Genomic DNA, 24,468 nt, shown 5'->3' with positions numbered 1-24,468 from the left:
CCCTGATTTGCTCAGCCAGTATTCTTGAGAATCCAGAGTCTGCACAAGGACAGAAGGGGAGCTTCATAACTAAGGATGAAAGAGCAGTGGAGGAAGAAGGAAGGGTGGGCAGGATTCCCTTGGTCAGTAGTGTGTTCATGTTCCCCCTTCAGTATCATTAAATTCATCCTTCAGCCATGGTGTGCCTGGCTTTACCAAATTAAATTCCCAGTCAGTTACTGCAGAAAATCACAGAATGAATGGGATTGGAATGGACCCATGGAGTAGTTCATGCCCTTGCCTAAGGCTGTGTGACCTACAACAGGTTGTTCAGGATTGAAGGCTTTGGACACCTCCAGGGATGGTGTCTTCACATCCTCAGTATTTACCCATTCCAGTTCATGATAGAATATTCCACTTATGGTAGAGACTCAGTTCAATGACAGCGTTTTTACATCATCTCCATTTTTAATTATGTAGATTATTACATGCTGTCTCCAAAGCACAGAAATTATTCTGAAGGATTGTCACCATAGCTTTTCAATAAAATTTTTGGTGTGTAAGAATGTGTAATATCCAGTAGTCTTTTTATAAATAAGATTAATGCTGTAAGTGGTACACCTGATGGGTTTTGCATGGTAAATCAAACTTCACTCTGTGCTTTGAATATGAAATATTATGAAACTGAATAATAAAGAGATTTTTTAAATGATAGTTATCTTTTTACGCTGAGATGATGAAATAATTTTTTAGTTCTTTTCCTTGGCTTAGTCCATGTTAGTATGCATACTAACTTTATCAAATTGACCAACTAAATAGTGCACAGATCATCACCTGTTGCAGAAACTGCTTACCAATGTGATACAAAAATCCACTTACTTGAAATAAAGCATGTGTGGCACTAGTAAAGGAAGAGAAGAATTTTCTTGATGGTTTCTTTTGTTTGCTACCTAATAGTGTAATTACAGAATAAGATTGAAAACTATAATCAGGTAGAGTCAGAATAAATTGGAGTGAATTTATCAAAGCCTAATCTTGGGAGATATTACTTAATAGGCACTTATTTAAATTATCCATAATTTTAGACAGGAGAGTAATGTTCAAAGGGTGGTATTTTTGTTGTTGTTCTGAGCACCCTTTCTTTGTTTAGAGAAGCTTGATAATTCACCATCTAAGTGATACCTCCACTCAGGCATTTTGTGTAGTTTCAGTGGGAACTTTTCATTTAGTAGGTTACTTATACTAAATAAGGTGATCTGGTAGTCTCTGTTCCTGCCATCTTAAGGGAACAGGTTTTAGTTGATCTCAAAGTTAAACTTTGTGCTCCTGTGTTAAATTATATTTATGATAATGGAAAAGCTCTGTAAGCTTTTCTGTTAGTTCCCTAATGGAGCAGCAGAAATAATGTTTACAGAAAGGAGTAGAAGGTTCAGCACTGATTATATTTCATTGGGTGTGTGTAGTAAAAACATTGGGAAAATGAGGACATTCAGCAATAATTGCAAATATTAATGCAAGCTTATAAAACGTGAAAAACAGTCATTGCACTCAGGGGGAGAAGAAGTCTGTCTAAATCTAAAAGAAAAAGTAGTGTTGTTTTTGAGATTATAAAGATGTCCTCAAGGAACACAAGCAAAATGACAGGCTGTCTTTCTGTTTTGTTGGAGTTAAGGAGTTTAAAAATACTAAGTGTTCAGTTCTGGTCATCTTTAGTGCTTGAATATTCAAAACCTAGTTTAAAAGTTACTTTAAAATAAATAGATAGCTTAATGACATATTAAGGCAGTGCATAAATTTATCCACAGTTCATGTAACCACTGCTCCTGATAACTTTGAATAATAACTAAAAATGATGACATTTTAGAAAATACTACTAGAGATGAATGAGTAAATATCAGGAAAGAGACCTTAACATCATGATTGTATTGAAGTATTTTACCTCTGTAGAATTGGTTGAAATAATATTATAAAGGAAAATAAAAATTGAGGAATGATGGCAGTGCTGTTGTGCCTAAGTCAGTTGTTTTACATGGCCTGTAGATAGTTGTTCTGGGGTGCAGTCTGTAGGATTGCTTTTGGAGTTACAGTGTATGAGGTGTAAGAGTGCTCACATGGGACTGGCCATTGCACAACCAACAAAGAAGGTACTTTGAAAGGCAAAGGGACTGTGAGAACTAAAAGTAATTTACTTGTACTTTGATTTACACCCTCACCCCAAGTATATTCCTTTCCCATCAGCAGTACATACAACTTTCACATGTAAATGCATATCTGACATGGTTATGTGGGTCTGCTTAGATGTTGCTAGTCTAAATTGTGTAGCCAGTTAAGCTGGCTTCTATGGGATTATCCTTGCAGGAAAAAATACTGCCTCAAGTCTGACCAAAGCATAAAACCATATTTCTAGATTTCCATTTAGATAGAACACAGAATCATCTAAAGAGTAGCTAAAGAAGGAATGTCATGTGGGCAGAGTCTGATCTATGGGAGCTTTGGAATTGTGGAGTTTATGTCTAGTTTAATTATCATATAGTTCCTTGGCTTGTAGCCACAATGAATGGCTTTAATGTTTGTGTAAATTAAGGATAAGACATTTGAACTTTGTGTGTTATGTTCTTTGTATGAAAAAGGTAGTTATTCTTTGAAGGAGTTCCACCACAGCTGTAATTTACAAGGTAATAGAAAACTTTTTGGGGTGAGGAAATAATGTTGAAAAAGGAGATAGGAAGAAAATGGCTGTGCACATTTACACACAACTCTATTGGTTTTCCCCTAAGGTTAAAACATGAACTTTGTTAACCTTACAGGAAAGTCACCATTGGAAAATGAGCTGCAGGTATATTCAACTGCAGTTTATATATTAAATAAAGACTAAGTTCAGTGAGCTGTGAAAGTCTACAAAAGCCTTCATTACTTGGACCTTGTGGTGCAGAATTGCTGAACAGTCTTCAAATGCATAACATGTTAATTTTTTTTTATGGTTCAGCTGATTGAACAAGTGAGCATATTGTGCTTATTTGCTTAATTAGTCTTATGTAAATGTATATTTCATAGCATAATTCTTTATAAACTTCTTGTGAATTTTATAAACTACTAACGTACTTCTGTTTATTTTTGTAATTTAGTTGATGTTTTTTGGAATCTTTTTGTGCCTGGATGCTTTTCTGTATGTGTTCACCCTGCTTCCTTTGAGAGTTTTTCTGGCAATGTTCCGGTTCATCACTTTGCCTTGCTATGGCTTACGGTAAGTTGATTCAAGAGAAAGGTGTTGATACCCTTAAATGATATTTCACCATTTATGTGTATGCTTCATTTTATGGCCTTTCAGTGCTGTTTGAACTACTAATGACTTCTTCCACTGAAAAATAGAAGTCTCAGTCTAAGGTAGCCAAAGTAAAGGTGTGTGTATGACCTTTAAGCTTTACCAGCAGTCACTGTCACCATTGCTTCCCTCAGACACAACAGTTTGATAACAGCACCACTTAGGCATATCCAAGTTAGTAAAGGAGAGAGATGTAACCTTCCCTTATAGTTTTGTTCTTTTACCTGACATCTATGTGAACATTTTTAAAAAATTTCTTAGGCTTGGCTCATGTGTTTTGATAGCCTCTTTGATATCAAAAGAGAAGTTGTTTATTTTTTAACAGTTAAGGCTTTCCTTATTTTTATGGAAAACTTTCCTGAAAAGATCCCTCAATAAAAAGTGTTCTTCTCTTTCATCTGAAGAATCCTAGGGAGTGAAACGTGGAGAGGAAAACCAAGCAGAATATTAAGAAATATTAGATCTTCATGCCTTGATTTTCTGTTCATGTCAATACTAAGAAGTTGCTAATACATAAAGTTTTTAGTTTTTCTGGCATGGACATCAAAAATTGGATAGAATTAATCTCCTTCATAAAACCTGCTACTTCATGGTAAAGTTGGTTGTGTAAGCCTTAAGTGTAGTCTAAAATAAAAGGAGCAGTTGTATTGATGTAATTTTTTCTCTAGAATGAATAAAGACTTCAGGATCTTTATTCTGAATTTGCCAAAACTTGAAGTTGATTTATGGTTACTGAATTTTTTTAAATTATGTTGTTTGTATTTGCATTATCAATATTGTCTTTTATATGTGAAGATCTTTTAGATGCATAGTTTAGAAATGTATGTTCTGATTACAAGCAAATGCTAGTTAGTTGCAAAAATATAATATTGTAAAATATAGTCTAAAGCTGAATGTTTGTGTTTGTGATGTTAAACATAGGCACTAGATGGCAGTCTCTAGTGTTTTATTGTGCTGTTAATTTTGAACTGAACTTCAGAGTTAGTAGGTCAAGAGAGTTTTCTTAGCTGTGTAGAAATAACAGTTATTTGGTTTTAGCCTGATGACAAGGCAAATTCTGTGCCTATTTGTAGATATCTGTATAGATGCTATTACTAAATTCAGGTAAATGTAACAGGGTTCAGTTTATCATTTGAATCTTACTTTTTTCTGTTTTAGAAGTGTTCTTCCTTGTTTATAAACTCAGCTTTGCTTTTGGCAAAGAAATTTTCTGCTCTTCTGAAATTACAATTAAAGATTTCAAAGACCAATTACTGTTTTAGGTTGTTGCTCAGTATGCTGACAAAAGTGACATTTGAAGCGCCATATGCACTCACATGCATGTGCTATGTGTATATATGCATTCATGCACCTGCAATGCTAATATTTATTCCCCTTGCTTGACAGTATTTTGTGTGTCAGGGACAATAGAAGGTGGTTTAATCTGTTGAACTTGACTGTGTTAAAGTGTTATCAAGTAAGATGCTGTGAAGCTGAGATTGAGTGAAGAAGTCTTTGTTTTTGTAACAACTCCTGAAGCAATTTCTTCCAATGTGTTGGAATCTAGTTCACTAGAATCTCTACTTGTTCAGTAGAGGCTTTGTTTAATTCATTCATGTTCTAAAGTTTGTGGCTTTTTACTGAAAATTTTAGGACTCATGTAATGGAACGTCTTCAGATGTAATAATTCTTATTTCCAAGTATTCAGAGCATGCACTTTGAATTTTGGGGGGTTTTCTTGGTTTTTGTAGTTATGCTGATTTTATTTGTTATGGCAAAAAATATTTGAGATTTTCTTCCAGCTCAAGAAATACAGTTTTATGTATTTGTAACAAAATAGATTTGAATAAGTAAAGCACATTTGTAATTATAAAAGGTACTTACAAAGCAGGTGGCTGTTTATCTTCTGGCTTGTTCTTCCTTGCAAATATCAAATAAATGTTGACTAGTTGTTACTTGAACCTGCCACATCATATTCCATTCTGTGTAGTAAATAAAAGTGCTCCTCCCTTCATCCTGACTTTTCTCTCAACATCTCAGTGGAGTAATTGAGCAGTGACTGTTCTGTTTCCCTTCCAGTTTACTCTTCAGCTTATTTATTTCCTCATAATTCTACCTTCTCTTTTCAGTGTAGAGAAAGATTATATTACCCTTTTTTTTTTTTAACAATGAAACCACATTCTATATAAATGGGCTAATTCCTGTCTATGGTGTATTATGCAAAGTGCTTAAATACTGGGGAAGTGGTTTATAGCCTCTTCCACATGTTGGAATATTTCATTCTACGGAGTTCTGAAAGGAAACAAAGAGTAATGTATCTCAAAGAAAATAGTTTACTTTTTCTGCCTAGACAGTGTAAGCACTGTTTGACTTCTGTCATCCTTCCTCATCACTTGATCTTTCCTTTTGAGCAAATTTAGTTCTCTGTTTTTGTCAGAGCTATATTGGCGCTGACAAAGCAATCTTTTTAAAAACTTCAAGAACTTCAGTCAGAAGAAACCAAGATTCTATCATTGAGTGAACTAAATGCTTTGTTTAATTACTGAGATCAAACTGGCAAAGGCTGAATCATTGCATGGTTTTGGTAGTTTTGGCAGGTGCAATTGCATTAGTCTGTGCTCTATAAGTGACAGGGTGCTTTTAAAAAAATTAACAAGCACTTTACAAAATTAGATAACATCTTTTGAAATTAGAAAAAAACAGCTCTACTGTATTTGAGACAAGAACTTTCCTAAATTATTCTCTTTGAATCTTTTAGACTATTCTCACCTTATGAAAACATTCTTTGACAGCATAAAAGATTCATTGTTCCAGCCAAGTATGTGCCAAGGTAGACAGAGCAGTGTACCTGGTGGAGTTCTGTTTGAATTAGGGTCCTTGGTGACAGGTTCCTAAAACTGACTCTACCCAAGGTTGAAAGTTTCATTTTACAATTCAGACAATTTTTTTATCAATACCTCAGACCCAGAGATGCTGGGTAGATTCATATCACTTCCTCTTTTGAAGCTCTTTCATAGAGCTAACTTATAATTTTTCTTGAAAATATGTTGCATGCCAATAAAGGGCAATATGGGAATGTGGAAAATCTCTTCTGTATTATTTGTGAGGCACCATGATATGAAAGCTAAAATTGCACGTTAGTGAAACTCTGATAAGACTCCCAATTTAATTATGTTTGAAGGCATTTTCCATCATCTCCACAAAGCAAGAAAGGATTTGGGAGGGAAAGTGAGGGTTTTTTCTCCAAATTGTAGTTTTCTCAAAAAAATACAGTAGGAGATTATGTATTTTCTGACATGTAAGGATAGATTGACAAAACCTTTCCAAGAGACCTCCCACACACACCTCATCTGCAGGGGTTCCCCACCCCCCCACGGGCAGGAGTGGGTCCAGGGATGAGGGCAGCACCTTGATAGTGGAAGCCCAACAAGACCCTGCTTTGTGTGAGCAGCACCCACCCACCCCTCACATGCCTCAGCACCTCCCGAGCTGAATCCCGCCAGGAACTGGAGCCTGGTGCCAGTGACACCACAGTTGTGAGTTCAGTCCCTGTGCAGGCCAGTCATTTAAGAGTTGGACTTAATGATCCTTGTGGGTCCCTTCCAACTCAGAATATTCTGTGAATTTTTCCATGTGGAAGTAGATATAGGTAGATTATAAATACCTGTTCAGTATTTTTCTTTTACTCTGCTCTCTAAAATAAGTGACTTAAGGTCCTGTCAGCAATAACATTAATAACTTCAGCTATATTGCATGTACATTTTAAAATTCTCATTGGCCTCCTGTGAATTTACAGATTCATGTTTTTCAATAAGAAATAAATAGAACAGCATTATTCCAAGAAAGAAACTGTAGAAATAAGGCATATCTGGAACAATAAAACAAACAAATACAGTGGCATTCTTCTTATGGACATTATTTATTTGTTCATATTATCAGGCTACTAAAAAATTTTGAACCTCTGTTATACACTTACTCCCAAGCCTTTTTTTCTCTTTGAGGAACTTAACTATGAAATCCATAAACTTCCTTTTGTCACCTGAAGTTCATTTAGGAAGTTGTGCATCTGGCCACGGAAATGTTCAGCTTTCTACCAACCAAAAAAGGAAGATGCATTCAATTTTTTTCTGTAGTGTACTCTCAGATCAAGTGCTCCTTTCTCCTTTCCATAACAGTGCATAGTGTAGCAACATTACAACCTTCTCTTTCTTTCTTTCTTGTAAATCAGACCGAAGGGAAGAGCACTTTCACTTCCTTTATAGGATGGAATGTGGTGTCACAGGATTCCTCCTTGGTGAGTAAATCCTGATTTTCTTTTTATTTCTGTGCTGTCAGGTCAGCCAAATTCGCACATCTACAGGTAATCAGTAAAAAGCCTGGTTACAAATGAGTAGTATAGCTAAATTAACCAACATACCTCAAAGGAGGAACCAACACTTAATTTTCATAACAAACACATGAGATTGATTCAGTGCAATTTGTGGTAGGTGTATTTTTGTGTAACTTAACTTATTTCCACAATGATGTAATCTTAGTTTTAAAGTAGAGTGCCTGTGGACCAATGTGGCCCAGTATAAAAAAGGCTGTCTTGGAAAAACTATAGCCCCTGCTGTACTTCAGTTTATAGTGCCTTAAGCTTTTTGAGGTTTCTTCTAAGTACTGCTTCAGTCAGGTTCATAGCTATATTTTTGTTTGTACTTAAAGCAGGTTTTTTTGTAATGCTTAACCTCAATCTTAGGGAGTTCAGAAAGTTCATTGCCTGGTGTCTTGGTATTAGACTCATAGATAATTCTATGCGTAATAAAATACAGCAGTTTCGCATATGTTTGTTAACTATCTTCAGTTATATTTGATTCTGTTATTTAAAAAATAAAAGCCTAATGAAAGCTTATTCTAGCTGTCACTTATTTGAAACCTCGTTTTGTTTTGTTTTTTTTTTATTTATTTTTTGAGGCAGCTCTCATCGGGGCCTAACAGCAAGGTTGGTTTTGTTTCATTCTTAGCATGGTCTCGTGCTGTATTGTGTGCATGTAGCAGCTTTTTATTGTTTGAGAAATGCAATGCCACCTAATCTTGGCAAGCTTGGCTCTCAATTTCTTAGAAGTCCACATTTGGGATGTATTTTTCGTATAATTCTGTAGAATCACAATTGTACATGAGTGAAGTCCTGCATAGTGTATGGTGTACAGCTTCTTAAAATCTCAAACTGGAAATTAGATTTTCTCAAAATAGCCTCTTTTCCTGAAGCCAAACTTGATCATAATTGTAGGAAAACATTTCCAATAGATTGCATAGTCCATTTAAAAGAATTTTAGTGTGTATTTATGTGGGCAAGTATACACTTCAGACAACCTCACTTGGATTTTATTTTCCATTACATCTTTAATTATGCTAACAGGAAAATATACCTTATGTGTTAATGTAACAATTTTAGTTAGTGCTTCATGTAAAATTAGAAATTTATGACACCACAATTCTTTTATGAAGGATATCTTGAAGAATAGAGAGTCTGGTAAAAACTACACATAAAACAAACCCCATTGTTCAGTTTCCGTCCAAGTATCTTCAATGTAAAATGGAGAGAGAAAAGATACCTAAGCAAAATTTTAACTAGACCACAATATCAATAATTGAAATATATTATATATATACTCCTCAATGGTTGCCTGTTTGAAAATGTTAGCATTGAATAAATAATACAGTTAGAAGAGGTTTGCTGTAAAATACATTCTTAAACTGGTAAAATGCTAAAAGTCTTCTTCAGTGCATTAGCAGAACAATAAACCCAAATAAAAAGGCCTTTTAAAGTGTCAACATTATTATTCTTACAAAAGCTTTAAAATATGTATTTGTGTATGTTATTAAGATGAAAATATCCATCTAAAACATTTTTGCAGTGACACTGTATTCATATCTTTAAATTACTGTATATATGACATCAGTATTGGAAATTTTGTATGTGTTGACTTCATAGGAGTAATTGTTTAGAGTAATATGAGTTATTTGGATGAGATTAAATAGTCTAAACTAAAGAAATCCATTAAAATGCAGTGAATTGTATCAATAAACAAGAAAATACATTGATTGCCTGTTGATTTAAAAAAAAAACAAAACAATCAAAACCCAAATGACTCTAAAAGATGATTGGAAAACCATATGTAATCAGGCTAGTGAAGAATTGAGGAGCCCCAGGAGGCTTGTAAGATAAAAATAAAGGAATCATATGACATCATGTGACAGTCTGTGCAGTTAAGTTTAAAATAATGTATTCAGAGTGCATATGGGTTGGATGCCAAAGTAACTAAGTACTCAGACAAGTGTACTTGTCTGCAGATTACACAATGTAGTGAAAGCATTGTTCATTTTGTAGTGTTAGTTGCTGAAAAGCATACGAGAAGCAACTGTAGTGACACTTCTTTTAAGCTTTTTTATACAGCAAGAACAAATTTATTTTTGTCCAGGTTGCATTTCATGTTCCAAATGGTTTAACTACTTTAAATTCAATAAGCAAATCTTATTAAAATACCCGACACACAATCTTGGTTTTCTTGGAAATCACTTGCTTAAGTAATCTTGTTCATTAGCTACTTGTGATTTTGAACATATTAAAGATAAATATTGGTAAACTGTGATTTATCTTTAATAACACTGTGTGATGCTGAGTAAATTCAGTTGTACAACTTTTGGAGCAAAAACAAGTTTGGAGGGATAGATACCAATGCTTTGAAAACCTTGAGCTGCTTTGCTTCTTGAATTTGTGAAAGAGAAACTAGCAAACATTAAGGATCAGTAGTGTGACCATCTGTGCAGTCACAGCCCCTGTGGATGATGGAACCTAATGCTTTTCCACCACTAGATGGAGACAGACGATTTACTGCTGTATAAGATGTGGATCATGGCATTTTGAGTATGATGTTAAATAGAAATACCTTGAAATTTACAGGCGGATAACTAGTTCAGCTAGTTCCTTAAACTTTCACTTGAGTTTGCTTATGATGAGCACTGGTTTTCACACTAGAATTTTCTTCATTGGGTAGGTGTTTTACATAGATTGTGATATAAGTTTGACTTGATTTTGTAACAGAGGGGATTTTTTACAAGAGTCACAAGTCATCTTGAAAAAAAAATTACTGTTTTTCCTAAAGCTTATCCAAGTTTGTGGGTAGCCAGTATATTGGGTAACATTCTAATTAGATAGTATTTTAATTTAATTTTATAGAATATACCAGTATTCTAGAAGTAATTCTACATATAAGGCAATTTGCTTGCTTTTAGCTTTCCAAAGGGAGGGGACATACATGGATCCAGTGGTTTTCTAAACAGAGGAAAGACTTGGATTTACACTTTCTAAATTTCTCTCATGATTGACAAACCATAAATTGGAAAGTTTGAAGCATGAGTATTAACCCTTGCTTTTTATTGTGTTGTAAAAAGTGGGGTTTTTCTGTAATGCTGATTTGCTCAGTTCCTGGTTGATGCCAGTCAGTGCATTGTGGAAATTTTGTCATAGTCTGACTTTGAGCTGCTGTAAATACTGTGGGGTGAGCATTGAGTGTGCCATGCTTCTGCTTTTTAACAACTGACTGGGCTGAAACAGAAGCATGCTGAATAGAGAGGTGTAGTAGTGTGGCTTGCATAGTATCACTATGTCAAATGAATAATAAGCTTATATATCCCCTAAAGTATGGACTTCTTTGTTTGTGATGTTTTTAGAAGTAAGGCTTTGTTTCAGTGGAGGTTTTCTGTAAATTAGTAGATGTAAAGATAAATATACCCAGAGGCTGAGGAGTTTAAACATCTGCTGTAGAATGGTGAAGTCTCTGTGTGAGTTTTTTTCTGTATTGTCATAATTTGTTGGTTAAATTACAGTGCAAGAGAGTTTATCTGTAAAGGAATGCTTGGATTTTCACTGAATTCATGCAGATTGAAGGATCATCTCATGTTTAAACATTTTGGTGTATTCAGTGTTAGTAATAGTAAAGCAATATAAGATTTAACATAGTGGATAATAGAATGGATAAGTCTTACTCTTTACTATTAAGATACTTGGCTGTTTGAAGAAGCTTTAAAATTTGATTCTTTGATAGTCTAGCCTATACGGCTAATGTGGGAACGTAAGACTTACCATAATGAAACCACTTGTAAAATTCCGTAAAGAGCATCTTAGAGAGCATGACCTAAAGCAAAAAAAAATTTGAAGTAGTAATGGAATAATCATAGAATCATTCAATGTTTTGTGTTGGAAGGGACCTTAAAGATCACCAGTTCCAACCCCCTGCCATGGGCAGGGACACCTTCCACTAAACCAAGTTGCTCAAATAATCCAGAAAATAATTAGATGAGAAGATATAAGTCATGTATCGTAACAAGGTGCTTATGAAGGACAGTCCAGATGCTCTGGATCATTTTATTTACTAGTTTGAGGTGTGAAAGTTGTGAGGTAAATTATATCCAGCTAAATTTTGAAACCATGTAACATTATTTCTGGAATCTGGTAGGACATTAGAGGAACTACATCTTGGACACAGGCTCTCATGATACCGTCTTTCAAGAGCAGAGTTCACTAAAGCCAGGCAAGTGTTAATATTTAACTCAGTTGTGCAGCATCACTGTGTGCCTGGGATAGCTTTGAAGGAAAAGACTAACTGCTTTCTGCAGAAAAATTGTACTGCCCACTGCTTTGTTACCTTGCTGCCAGAATGATTGAAGTTGCATTGTTGTAGTGCTCTTTAATTATTGTTCTCATTTTGTCACTCATGAGAAAAAAGACCCACATGTAATTTTCATCTGAAATCTTCCTGTCGGTATTCTGTCATACTTCATGCACAGCTGTAAAAATGTGAAGTGTTGGAAGTGAGCTAAGCTGTTTCAGCTTCTCATATCTCCATTCAATGGTTTCTAAAGTTGTACAATATCACACTCTGAGTTATCTCATCAGCTCAGTAATGTCTAATTCTTAAAACTTGGGTCCCTGCTCTCTAGTGAGGTATTGAAATTACCAGCACTATGCTATGTTTTTCTTGTTTGCTTTTTGGCTTTTTTGTAGCTGTCATAGCTTGGCAAATGTGAGCTTTTAATTTTGTTTATTTGAGATTCTGTGGTACTCATGGTGTGCATGACTGCAGCAGTATGAGTTTGTGTGTGATATTAATCATGAGGTCTGATTAATTAGTGCTTAAGATGTCCTGAAAGTACTTTTCAGTGTTGGCAGTGAGTAGTTACTGGAGACAATAAGTAAAAACACATATTGAGGAAAATGAATGCAGAATGCTGGGATGCTCTGACAGGCATGAAATCGCATCAGCCTGTGTTTGTTTCTGTGTGTTAAATAGCTTAATGCAAAGGAGAGGAATGATTTGTGACAAATACAGATTGAACTGTGTGCCTGATGGTGCAATAAAACTGCAGTGGTCAGCTCTCACTGAACACTGCATCATTTCATTGCTGCAGGCTTTGCAGTCAGTTCTGTGTATTCACCAAAAGGTGACACATCATGAGACTTAATCCATTTACTTGATTTCCTTGTCTTTGTAGGAAATAATTATCCCTTTATTATATGCAGAAACACACCTCAAAATCCTTTTTTAAATGTTATTAACCAAAGTGGAAGATGATTCTGCTACAATAAAAATGCTTCTGTGGATTTATGGAGGAGACATGTTAATCTCTCTCAATTGGAAACATGTTAGTGGTACACTGTAGGTTACTTGTTTAGGCAGTATGAAAGGATCTTTTCTAGTGTACAGTGAAAGAAAACTGGAATATATTTTAAATGCTAGGATCGTCTTACTCTTCTTACTTTGTAGAAAGCAGTCATCTGTTGTTAATCTTTGCAGTAATCCCTTGTACTGAGTAGAGGGATGCTGGCAGCTCTTCTGTCATCAAACTGAGGAAACTGTGAGGATATTTTTGTGACTAAGTGTCGCAGTCGAGGCGGTCACGACATAAAGCAGAGACCACAAGCAGTCTCAGTTAGTAACACTTGGCAACAGTTTATTAATGAAAATGGCTGATCTTTTATACACTTTCCAGTTGTTTACCCTTCCTCTACCTTAGCTATTGGCCACAATAATTCAATACCATGCCATTGGTGAAAAGTTACTCTGACTCCACCTAACTTTCTAAAAATGCTTCATCCAGCTGAAGAATGTTCTTATCTTCCTTCTCTCGATCTCCTTGGTTACGGCCTTGGAGAAAGCTCCTTATCAGCTTCTTCTTCTTCTTACTTCTCGCTCCTTTAGCTAACAGGCCCGCTGCTAGCCCCTTCCACAATTCCCCCTTTTTGTTTTTTGACCTGTAAATACAGCTGCTATGGATTTTTGCAGGGCCCTTTGCAAAAACCCAAGCAGAGAGGGGACACACAAAATCACAATCACAACCATCAACAAAATTCCCATTCTTCCTTCATCCATCTTTAAGTACTGATGTATGGTCTTAGCCAGTGTCATCCGCACGTTCTGCTTCAGCTGCGGAGCAATTGATCCTGTCCTTTCCCGCACGCTCTAGGTAAGGTTTGACACAGCGAGCAGGAACCCATCGAGGACCATTATCTGTCAAAACACAAGCATAACCCCTTCCCCAGGTTACCAGTTCCACTGGACCAGACCATATACCAGTAATCAAATCCTTGACCCATACCTTAACATTTCTATGGAAATTTGGTTGCTTAGAATTCAAAGAAGAAAAATGGCAAAAGATTGGAGATAACTGTGAGTCAGGTAGGGGACGCAAGAAGTTTAACACATAAACAGCTTTATCTAATCTCACTTGAGGTGACTCCTGTTGCATTCCCCCTTTTTGTTTTTGAACCTGACGTTTAAGAAGTCCGTGAGCTCTTTCAATAATTGCTTGGCCCGTGGGAACATGTGGAATACCTCTTGAATGCTCAATGCCCCAAGCACGAAAGAATGCCTGCATGTTCTGCGAAGCATATGCTGGGCCGTTATCTGTTTTTACATGACATGGAACACCTAGAATAGAAAAGGCATGATAAAAATGACGAATAGCATCTCGAGTTTTCTCTCCTGTGAATGCTGAAGCAACCATTGCATGAGAAAAAGTATCAACTGAAACATGCACATATTTAAAGCGACCAAATTCTGGCATTTTTGTAACATCAGTTTGCCATTCTTCTAATGCAGAAAGACCTCTAGGGTTGGTACCATAATACTGAGTGACATGAGTCATGTGACAGTCGGGACAAGAGGAAAGAATAGATTTTGCTTCGGCAGTAGACAATTTGAATTGCTGCTGTAAAGCTTGAGCACTCTGATGAAAAAATTGATGGGATAAAATTGCCTGCTGCAACACATTGGGTACAGTTTTGATTGCAGCAGCAGCTACTAAAGAGTCTACATAGGCATTGCCTTCAGCAAAAAATCCTGGCAATGATGTATGGCTGCGAATGTGCATGATAAAGTAAGAATGTTTTCGAGCACCAATAACGGTCCACAACTTCACTAATATAGTAAACAATGGTTTTTCTTGAATATTATACAACACTGCTTGATCTAAATGCTTAACCAAATTTGCAACATAAACTGAATCAGTAACTATGTTTACAGAACCAGGAAACAAAGTAAAAGCCAAAAGAACAGCAGAAAGTTCAACCAGTTGAGGAGATCCCTGCTGAATCACTGTCTGATATTCCCAGTGATCATCCTTTCTCCAAGCCACAGCTGCTTTTCCGGTTTTCCCGGACCCATCTGTAAAAACCGTTATACCTTCCACTGGAACAGGAGAACAAATTTGCTTGCCTTCAAAAGGAATCTCTTTAGTCAGTGTTAGAACAGGATGAGAAGGCAAGTGATACGAGATTTGGCCTGTAAAACAAGATAAGGCAGATTGCAATTCATGATTATTTTGAAAGCACCATTCAAAATACCACTGTTGCACAGGTATCACAATGGTCACAGGATCCTGTCCCAAAATCTCATGACAACGCCTGCGACCCTTGATGATAATATCTGCAAAGAGCTCATAAAGTCCTGGAGCTGTTTTCCGAGATCTGAAAGATAAAAATATCCATTCCAAAATATGCAATTGATCTTCCCAATTATCATTCCATTGACACAGTATTCCACATGGTATTTCATGGTCTTTCAAAATAAACAATTGAACACCAACAGAGGGATCTATCCTGTTAACAAATTTGTGTGCTAGGGCTAATTCAACTTCTTCTAAGGTCTTTTTTGCCGCTGAGGTCAATTGCCTCTCATCAGTGGAGGAAGTGATGCCTGACAGCAGATCAAACAATGGTTGCATCTGATGATTAGTTATGCCTAAATATGATCGAATCCAACCTATTAAACCAACCAATTTCTGTACATCAGTAGCAGTTTTAACATCAATGTCTAACTTTACAGGTTGAGGCATAACTTGAGTGTTGGTCACCAACATACCTAGGTATTTCCAAGGCATGTGTTCCTGCACTTTCTCTGGAGAAATAATCAAGCCAAAGTCTTTCAAATTTGTCACAGCACATTGTTTAAGAGCTGACAACTGTTGTTTGTTGTCCGATGCCAACAAGATATCATCCATGTAATGATAGCAGTAGCAGTTTTTAAATTGCTCCCTCACTTTTGACAAGGCCTGTGCCACAAACCATTGACAAATAGTTGGCGAATTTTTCATGCCTTGTGGGAGTACCTTCCATTGATATCTTTTATCAGGTTCAGCATGATTTATAGAAGGCACCGTAAATGCGAATTTTTCTTTGTCCTGCTCAGCCAATGGAATAGTGAAGAAACAATCTTTTAGATCAATGACAACTATTTGCCATTCTTGTGGAATCATCGTGGGTGTAGGAAGGCCTGGTTGCAAGGCTCCCATTGTTGCCATTACAGCATTTATCTGCCGTAAATCATGTAAAAGTCTCCATTTTCCCGATTTCTTTTTTATTACAAAAACGGGGGTGTTCCAGGGACTGAATGATTCCTCAATGTGTCCTGCTTGTAATTGTTCTGTAACTAATTCTTGCAGGGCAGTAAGCTTTTCAGTAGTCAGGGGCCACTGGCGAACCCAGACAGGCTTATCTGTCAACCATGCCAGGGGTACAACTGGACGTTCATTGCCCTGCAACACAGTGGCCCCCATTAAAAATCCGTAGTAATTTTGACACCCCATTGAGATAAACAATCTCGTCCCCACAAACTTTGAGGAGCATCGGCAACATAGGGTCTGATGTTAGCTTGTTGGCCATCAGGATGTTTCACATTAATTACAATGGCTGACAGGCCACCTGTTGTAGCACCACCCAACCCGAGGAGTCCAAAACTTGCATGAGTGAGAGGCCACGATTGAGGCCAGCAAAGTCGTGAGAGTATTGTGACATCTGCTCCAGTGTCAATCAAACCTGTTACTGATATAGTTCCTGGATGACATCCACTGGCGGTGAGAGTGCATGTCTTTTCTGGACGGCTCTCTGTTACTTTCTCAGTCCAAAACACTTGAGGTACTCCTGTCGATCCAAAGCTTCCTGTGCCGCGACTTCGGTCCACTGCATTTGGAACAGAACTCACAAAAGGTACAAGCTGAGCAATGCAAGTTCCTTTCTGAATAGTGACAGGAGGGTCATCAATGGATACCATAGCATGAATCTGCCCTAAATAATCAGCATCAATAAGCCCTAGATGCACATGAATACCTCTAAGTGTAGCACTTGATCTCCCTATCAAAAACGCACTCAATCCCCGTCCTATCGGACCATAGGCATCAAGAGGCACTTTACATATTTCTTTTGTTAAAATGGTTACTGTGTCAGCGGTGGGTATATCAATCCCTGCGGACCCGCTTGTTGCCCCTGAGTATTGTTCGCAAATGGGTAGCTTTGCAGGGCTGGGAAGGCCCGCATTTGCTGTTGTGGTTGTTGGGGTATTTGTTTCCCCACGCGCCCCTTCGCGCTCCTCTTTGGGTTTCCCGGCAATAGCTGACCATTTACATGATATCTACTTCTGCATTGCTTAGCATAGTGCCCAGATTTACCACAACGGTTGCATACAACGTCGCTACTTGCACTTGGCCTAAATGTTGTTTTCTGGACAGTACACTGTGACTTTACGTGCCCTTGTTGTCCACAATTATAACATTTCGCTGAAGGTCTTAACACTGCAGCAAGAGCTGCCATTTTATGCTGGACTGAACCAACTTTCGAGCAAGCAGTAACCATCTCAGACAAGGTGGGTTCCCCAGGCAAAGTATCAATAATCTTTCTGCAATCTGGGTTTGCATTCTCTTTAGCCAATTGTACACACAATTTGTCTCGCAAAGTTTCATCATCTACTTGTTTCTCAATAGCAGCAGCAAGTTTTTCTGCAAACTGCAAAAATGGTTCTCTTGTTCCTTGTTGTATAGTAACATATTTCTGTTTTGGAGCTGCCATTTCCATTGTTTTAGTTAAGGCACTCATGCCAATTTGCTGAGCTTGTGCCAAAATCGAAGGATCCCACCTTGCCTGTAAATCTGGATTAGCAAAAGGCCCAGAGCCCATTAGGGCATCAACACCCACAGCATGACGAGGGTCGTGTTGAGGCAACTGCATATTTGTTAAAGCAGTGCGCTCAGCCACTCGCCTCCAAGTTTCTTGAAATACACCATATTGTACTGGCTGGAATAGAATTGTAGCAAGATGAGTGATGTCATAAGGTGCAAGCAAATCTGCATTAATCACACGTATTAATTGCATTACCTCTGAGGAATTAATACCATATTGAGCTACTTTTGATTGGAGGTCCTGCACAACCCTCCAGGCAAAGACATGATGACTGTCGTTCTGTCCTGTTCCAGGAGCTGCTTTGAAAACTGGAAAAGCCATAGGGTTATCACAAGCAACATTTGCAATGGCACTGTTCTCCTGAGGTACTCTTGGAGCACCTAACCTTTCTATGATGTCCCAGTTCTTTTCTTCAACTGCTTTCCTCCTAACAAATTCCCAAAACTCCTGAGGGTGTCGAGGAAGCACAGTGACTTGGCATGGAGGCAAAGTCCATGGGGCAGTAAGACTAGAGCTCTTAGGAGATGAAGAAACCAGAGCTCCCTGCCCCAACTCAGGTGTTACTGCGGGCGACTCATCACTTGACTCACTGTTATTGTCACTGTCAGGTAAAGGAGGATATGGCCTTGCAGGTTGTTCAAGCATCTCAGAGGGGAGCGGGGGGGCAGACGGCTGGACCAGAGAGGAGGGAAGCGGGGGGGCAGATGGCTGGACCTTTCTCTCTGCTAAAGACATTTCAGCTACCTGGCGTAGCGGTGTAGTATATACAGGCACCATCTTGAGCTGCTGCGCAGGTGTGAGATAAGGAGGCTTAGGAGTCTGATAAGAAGAGGCTAGGGCAGGTTGCCCAGAAGTTTTGGCAGCTTTCCCAGAAGCCTTGGCAGCTTTCCCAGAAGCTTTGGCAGCTTTCCCAGAAGCTCTGGCAGCATGCCGGGTAACTCCCATGGCATCCGAACTTTCTTCACCAAGTTCCCCATCAGAGCCCCCTTCTACCTCAGCCCCCCCGTCAGATATCAGCCCCGACTCTTCGTCCGCATCTTGCTCCGTTTCTCTCTCTATTCTCCATTCCTTTAAAGCCTCAAAGAGCGAGTTCCAGGTTACTGCTAAATCAACAGCTGTTTTATCTCCCACTCGAATAACTTGCCAAAGTCTGTCCCCGACTTTCTTCCATGCCTTAACACTAAATGCTGTTTTGGGATCAGTGCCAAAATTCTGTGATTTAGCCCACAGCAATATATTACGAAGCTCATAGTCTGACGTATTAATTCCCTTATTTCTTAACAAAACTTTCCATGTAGACAGAACACTTTCTTCCTCTTTAGATAAATTTTGTCCCATTATTACTAGTTGGTGGCTCACCTACTTCCAGGTGTCTTGATTGAAGGGAATCAGGTCCGGACCTCCCTGTGGCTTCCACCTGCCACTCTCAGCTGCACCAACGCCGCCTCCCCCACTACGTCCCAGTGGGTCACGGTTGCCAATTACTAGGACCCCGTATGGGCCCCCACCGACTTTGTTCTTATCACGTCGGCGTCACCAAAATGTCGCAGTCGAGGCGGTCACGACATAAAGCAGAGACCACAAGCAGTCTCAGTTAGTAACACTTGGCAACAGTTTATTAATGAAAATGGCTGATCTTTTATACACTTTCCAGTTGTTTACCCTTCCTCTACCTTAGCTATTGGCCACAATAATTCAATACCATGCCATTGGTGAAAAGTTACTCTGACTCCACCTAACTTTCTAAAAATGCTTCATCCAGCTGAAGAATGTTCTTATCTTCCTTCTCTCGATCTCCTTGGTTACGGCCTTGGAGAAAGCTCCTTATCAGCTTCTTCTTCTTCTTACTTCTCGCTCCTTTAGCTAACAGGCCCGCTGCTAGCCCCTTCCACAACTAAGATGTTGTGGTTTAGTCCCAGCTGGCAACTAAGTACCACACAACCACTCACTCCTTCTGTCTTCCACCCATGGGGAAGGGAATTGGAAAGTTTTGGTAAAGCTTGTGGGTTGAGATAAGAACAATTTAATGATTGAAACAAAATATGCTAATAATAATACTAAATATGATAATAATAATAGTAATGGAAAGGAGAAAGAGAGAATCTAGCAGAACCCTAAGAGAAACAAGTGACAGAGTTGTCCACCAACTGCCTGTACCCAGCCAGTCCCTGAACAGTGATGGACCCCGTTCTGGGTAACTGTCCCAGTTTATATACTGGGTGTGATGCTCTGTGGTGTGGAATTTCCCTTTGGCCAGTTTGGGACCTCCTGTCCCGGCTACACTCTGTGCCAGCCTTCTGTGCACCTCCTCACTAGTGGAGCAAATGACACTGAAAAATCCTTGACCCAGGGTAAGCACTTCTTAGTGACAACCAAAACATTCAGTGTGTTGTCAGCATCCTTACACTAAATCCAAAAACCAGCTACTAAAAATAACAGGCACTGTGTCCCAGCCCAAACCAGGACACTTGTTCTGAAGTTGTCACAGCATTAGTGTTGGTTCGGCTTCCTGTGTGAATGAGAAGTGCAAGAAGTTATTTAGAACTTTGAATAGAACATTGACAGATTGTATTTTTAGTTAAAATATAAAAAAAAAATTGTTTGTTGCAGGTTTTTTTCCTAGTCACACAGACAGACTAGTGAGAAACTAAATCTAAGTTAAGACAAGGGGACAAGAGGACTTCAAGTTTTGCCAGGGGAGGTTTAGCTCAGATATTAGGAAAAATTTCTTCACCAAAATGATTGTAACGCAATGGAGCATGCTGCTGCTCAGGGGAATGGTAGAATCACCATCCTTGGAAATACTTAAAAGATGAATAGACTGCTGTTTAGTGATGGACTTGGCAGTGATCAGTTATCTCGATTATCTAAAATGTCTTCTCCAAGCTAAATGATTCTGAAATTCTCTAAAAAATATTTGAATGGGATCTGTTCTACAAAAGTTTAATTCCTGTAAAGCACAGCAATCAAGAGTAGTTGATCTGACTCTTTAAGGCAGCTTTTGAATTTCAATGATAATCAAGTTTGTTCTGTACACAGCACATTCTCCAAATCTTTTATAGGATGCTGTGTGCAAGTTGGTATGCAACTTGATATAGAGTTAGTCTCTTGTGACAGTTTTCAGAGTTGAGACCACCTTTAGAAGAGCAGTTGTGCTCCTGGTTTTATGTAGTCAGAATTTGTAGTGCCTTGTCATCGTTGCTGTGTGCATTTACATTGGCTTCTCCTGAGTTGGTTTTACTTGAGTGTAGTCAGGTGAGCATCAACACAAGCAGAAGAGTGCTAGAGTATCAGTACAGAACATCTGCAGCTTGTGACTGGTGGTTGAGCATCCTTGATGTAACTTGTAAGCCAGAAAATCTTTGATGTGATATTCTCAGTCTGTATTGACTTGTGGTCATCAAAGCATTTTCCTTTGACAATCTTTCTGGACTCCTTCAGAAGCTTTATAATAAACAGATTCTGCTCACTAGTGCATTTCAGTGAGACCATCCTATTGTTAAAACTGGTACCTCAAAAAACTTTTAAAAGACTCTGAGTGAGATTTTCAGGTGGGTGTCTCTTTTGTTCATCAGGTTTTCTCTACCAGGTATTCACTACTTCTCTAATGATGAGGTAGTTGTTGACTGGAAGAATGAAGATGCTGATATTCTGAGTAATAAATTCTGATTCTCTTTTTCATGTGCTAAGGCCTGGCATTACTGTTATGGCATAGTACCTTTATGACTGTGTCCCAATCTGTATTTCAGGGTTTGAGTGTTGGCTGAGAAGCTTGCACAGAAATGACTGAATGCACTTCCAAAATGGAAGTAGATTGGAGGAAAAGGAATATGCTGTTACTCAGCCTATGAACAGTAATCATAATCATGGACTTGTTTAAGTCTTGTAAATATTTCAATATATACTATTTTAATAACTATAGTCATTTAAGTCAGATGTCATTAAATAAGGCAGTAAATTTTCGAAGTGTGATTCTACAGGTTGAGGAGGGTGCATTTTTTTGTGTGTCATGCAAAGACAATCATAGCCTTTTTAAGCAGTGGGCAAAAGGTACACATTCAGTTTTCTTTAATTTTTTCAATTGGTGTTTGCAGTTAAAACTCAGTTTGGGGGCTGAAGAAAGGAAGAAAATTCACTGAGGCATTTTGTCAAAGACTTAAGCTGAAATAAGATATGGTGTGGATATTGTTTGTTACTGGAGCACTTGTGAAGCCAAGAAATTGTCTCTTAGGGAGAGAAAGCCCATGCAAGCAGTTCTGGTATGCTGGACCAGATTGAATTTGTTTATTTGGAATGTAATTGTTTTTCATAAAGTTTATGCAGTAAAAATTATATAATAAAAGGAGCAGTTGCTCTCTGTTCAAAGTGCTATACTGTAAATCTGAGAGTTCTGGAAACTTTCTTGCTCATACTCCCAGCAAGAGCAAGGACCTCTTTGCCCATTGTGGAATGTCATTGTGTGGTTCCTGGAGTGATATAATGTGTGAGTGTTGTTTTCAGGGTGATTTCTTTTGGATAGAAAACAAGAAATCCAAAGTATAACACTCCAGGTGTGTCTAAATTGAATGAGTGAGGTAGCAGGGATTTTAGACTTCTCTGCAGGGTCTGTAGAATTACTCCAGAGGTCATAAGTAGCTGTTTGGATGTTTTTTACAAATGGCATCCATCTTTACAAGATAACTCTTAATTTTTTTTCTAAATGTGTTATCAGTTCATGGGAACATTGTCTAATGTCTGGATGACTTACTGATTTAAGAATACAGAAACTGAAAATTCATGGCTTGAATTCTGCTAATTGCTTGCAACTTCTTTGAAACATTAGCTTCTTTAAAATCATTTCAGTGTATTTAAAATATATATATATTTAATAGAAATTATTTCCTCCTTTTTTATATTTAATTATCAACCTTTTGATGTAATTCATAGGCTTTTTAACTGCTTTGCATCCTATTAATATTAAACTAAATAAATAGACATGTGAATATGGCCTTGTTATTTCACTATGCTTATGTATACTGTTGTAGCAATTGAGATAAAGCCATTTTCTTCCTGTAGTTTTGCTAGGTAGGAATTGTGTAATGATTCCTTTAGCCTCCTGGGTTACTCATGGAAAACTTCTGCATTTGTTTCACAATCAACTTCCAGCTCTGATGTCAAATTATTTGCATTTACTGCTGGAGAGCTTAGAGCTAAATGAAGATACAGAATTTACAACCCGTTCCTCAGCACCTGCTTCATTATACTGAAATAGAAGATGACTGTTTCATATCTTTTTGATCATAGTGAATACAATTTCTGTGCCTGAGGAAGTCAAAATCATAGAATTGTGTGGAAGTGGGAAGTTAAATTAGAAACCAAGGGCATGCATACAGGTTATTGAAAAGTGGAAGCTCTAAACAAATATAATGTTTTAATTACAGGGATGTAGCTAGTAAGAGACTGTGATCCTGTTTGTAAGAAATGTCGTGGTGGAGTGAGGGGCAGGGGAGGAGGCATAATAAACTACATTAAAATATATCCATGAATAACAGCTGTCTAAATTCATAATGTGTTAGTAGCATCTGTATTTTGTGGATATATGACATTTAGTGGAACTTTCTGCCCTTTGTATTTCAGTGACAGACGTTTGCTACAACCTGCTCAGGTATGTGACATGCTCAAAGGAGTGATACTGGTCATCTGCTACTTCATGATGCACTATGTTGACTACTCTATGATGTATCATCTGATAAGGGGACAGTCTGTCATAAAGCTCTACATCATCTATAACATGCTTGAGGTAAGGATGTTGACATCAGAATATGAAACATGCTTTTGTCAGACTATTAAATATTTTGTGTTCCAGTATTGACTTAGAATATGGCTCATCTGGTATTCTCACAAATCTTCACATAGATAATAAGCACAGATGCAGTGAAACAGGTTTGTGAAAAATCAAGGTTTAGATACTGTTTCATAATGCCTAATTTATGGAGCTTATTAATCAATTTCATAGCAAGAAACTTGAGGAATGGAAATGAAAGAAATGTCTTATGAAATGCCAGATAATGAATGAGGTTTTGAACTCACCAAGAAAAGTAGAAGCTGTTGATTTGAAATAATGATAAGATCCTGAGAAAGAGGAGAGAAGGAAGATAATAGAATACATGGAATTTGTGTTTTAATTCATCATTATGGAAATATAGCTTTCATTGTATGCAAGGACACATGTTACAGCTTTACCTCAGTCCTGGCTAGCAGACACAAGCCTTTAAGGTGAATGAATGAATGAATGAATGTAGAAAATGAAATTCTGTTTTGGGAGGTAGATATAGAGAATAAAGAGAAATTCTGTCAAGAAAAACAGTTTCTGTTTTTCTATTAATGTAAAGCATAAGATTTTTAAATGTGCTTCTATGATCAGTGGTTCACAAAGTAAACAGTGTTTTCATGGGCACAATCTTATCTCCATCCTGCAAATACAGGACATGTAGGAATACAACCTCTTAAACGGACTCAGTCAGAGCTTTGTACGCAAAAGTTATTCTGCTAGGTGTCTGGGATTCCTGAATGATATATTAATCCTTATTTGAACATCTGTTGTACCCTTGTTTGAAGACTGCTGAAACAGGGTGACATTCTGCAAAATCTGAATATTTTGTCTGAATTTCCTAATAAAATATGAAAATATTGCATAAAGAATACACTTTGTTATAGT

General features: G+C 37.7%; 1 protein-coding gene across 2 annotated transcripts in view; it reads left to right on the top strand.

The window, feature by feature from the left end:
- Positions 1-24,468, top strand: part of TAPT1 (transmembrane anterior posterior transformation 1) — a 55,579-nt gene that overhangs the window by 5,672 nt on the left and 25,439 nt on the right. The window contains exons 3-5 of one of the 2 annotated variants that reach the window (XM_058024666.1): positions 3,105-3,223; positions 8,238-8,261; positions 23,388-23,550. In XM_058024666.1, the coding sequence (XP_057880649.1) occupies positions 3,105-3,223; positions 8,238-8,261; positions 23,388-23,550 (306 nt within the window). The remainder of the gene's footprint in view (positions 1-3,104; positions 3,224-8,237; positions 8,262-23,387; positions 23,551-24,468) is intronic. The other variant, XM_058024667.1, reaches the window with a different exon arrangement.

Source organism: Melospiza georgiana, chromosome 5 (genome assembly GCF_028018845.1).
Source record: "Melospiza georgiana isolate bMelGeo1 chromosome 5, bMelGeo1.pri, whole genome shotgun sequence".
NCBI classification, from domain to species: Eukaryota; Metazoa; Chordata; class Aves; order Passeriformes; family Passerellidae; genus Melospiza; species Melospiza georgiana.
The sequence above is the reverse complement of the archived record's forward strand: the minus strand, read 5'-3'. Positions and strand labels throughout refer to the sequence as shown.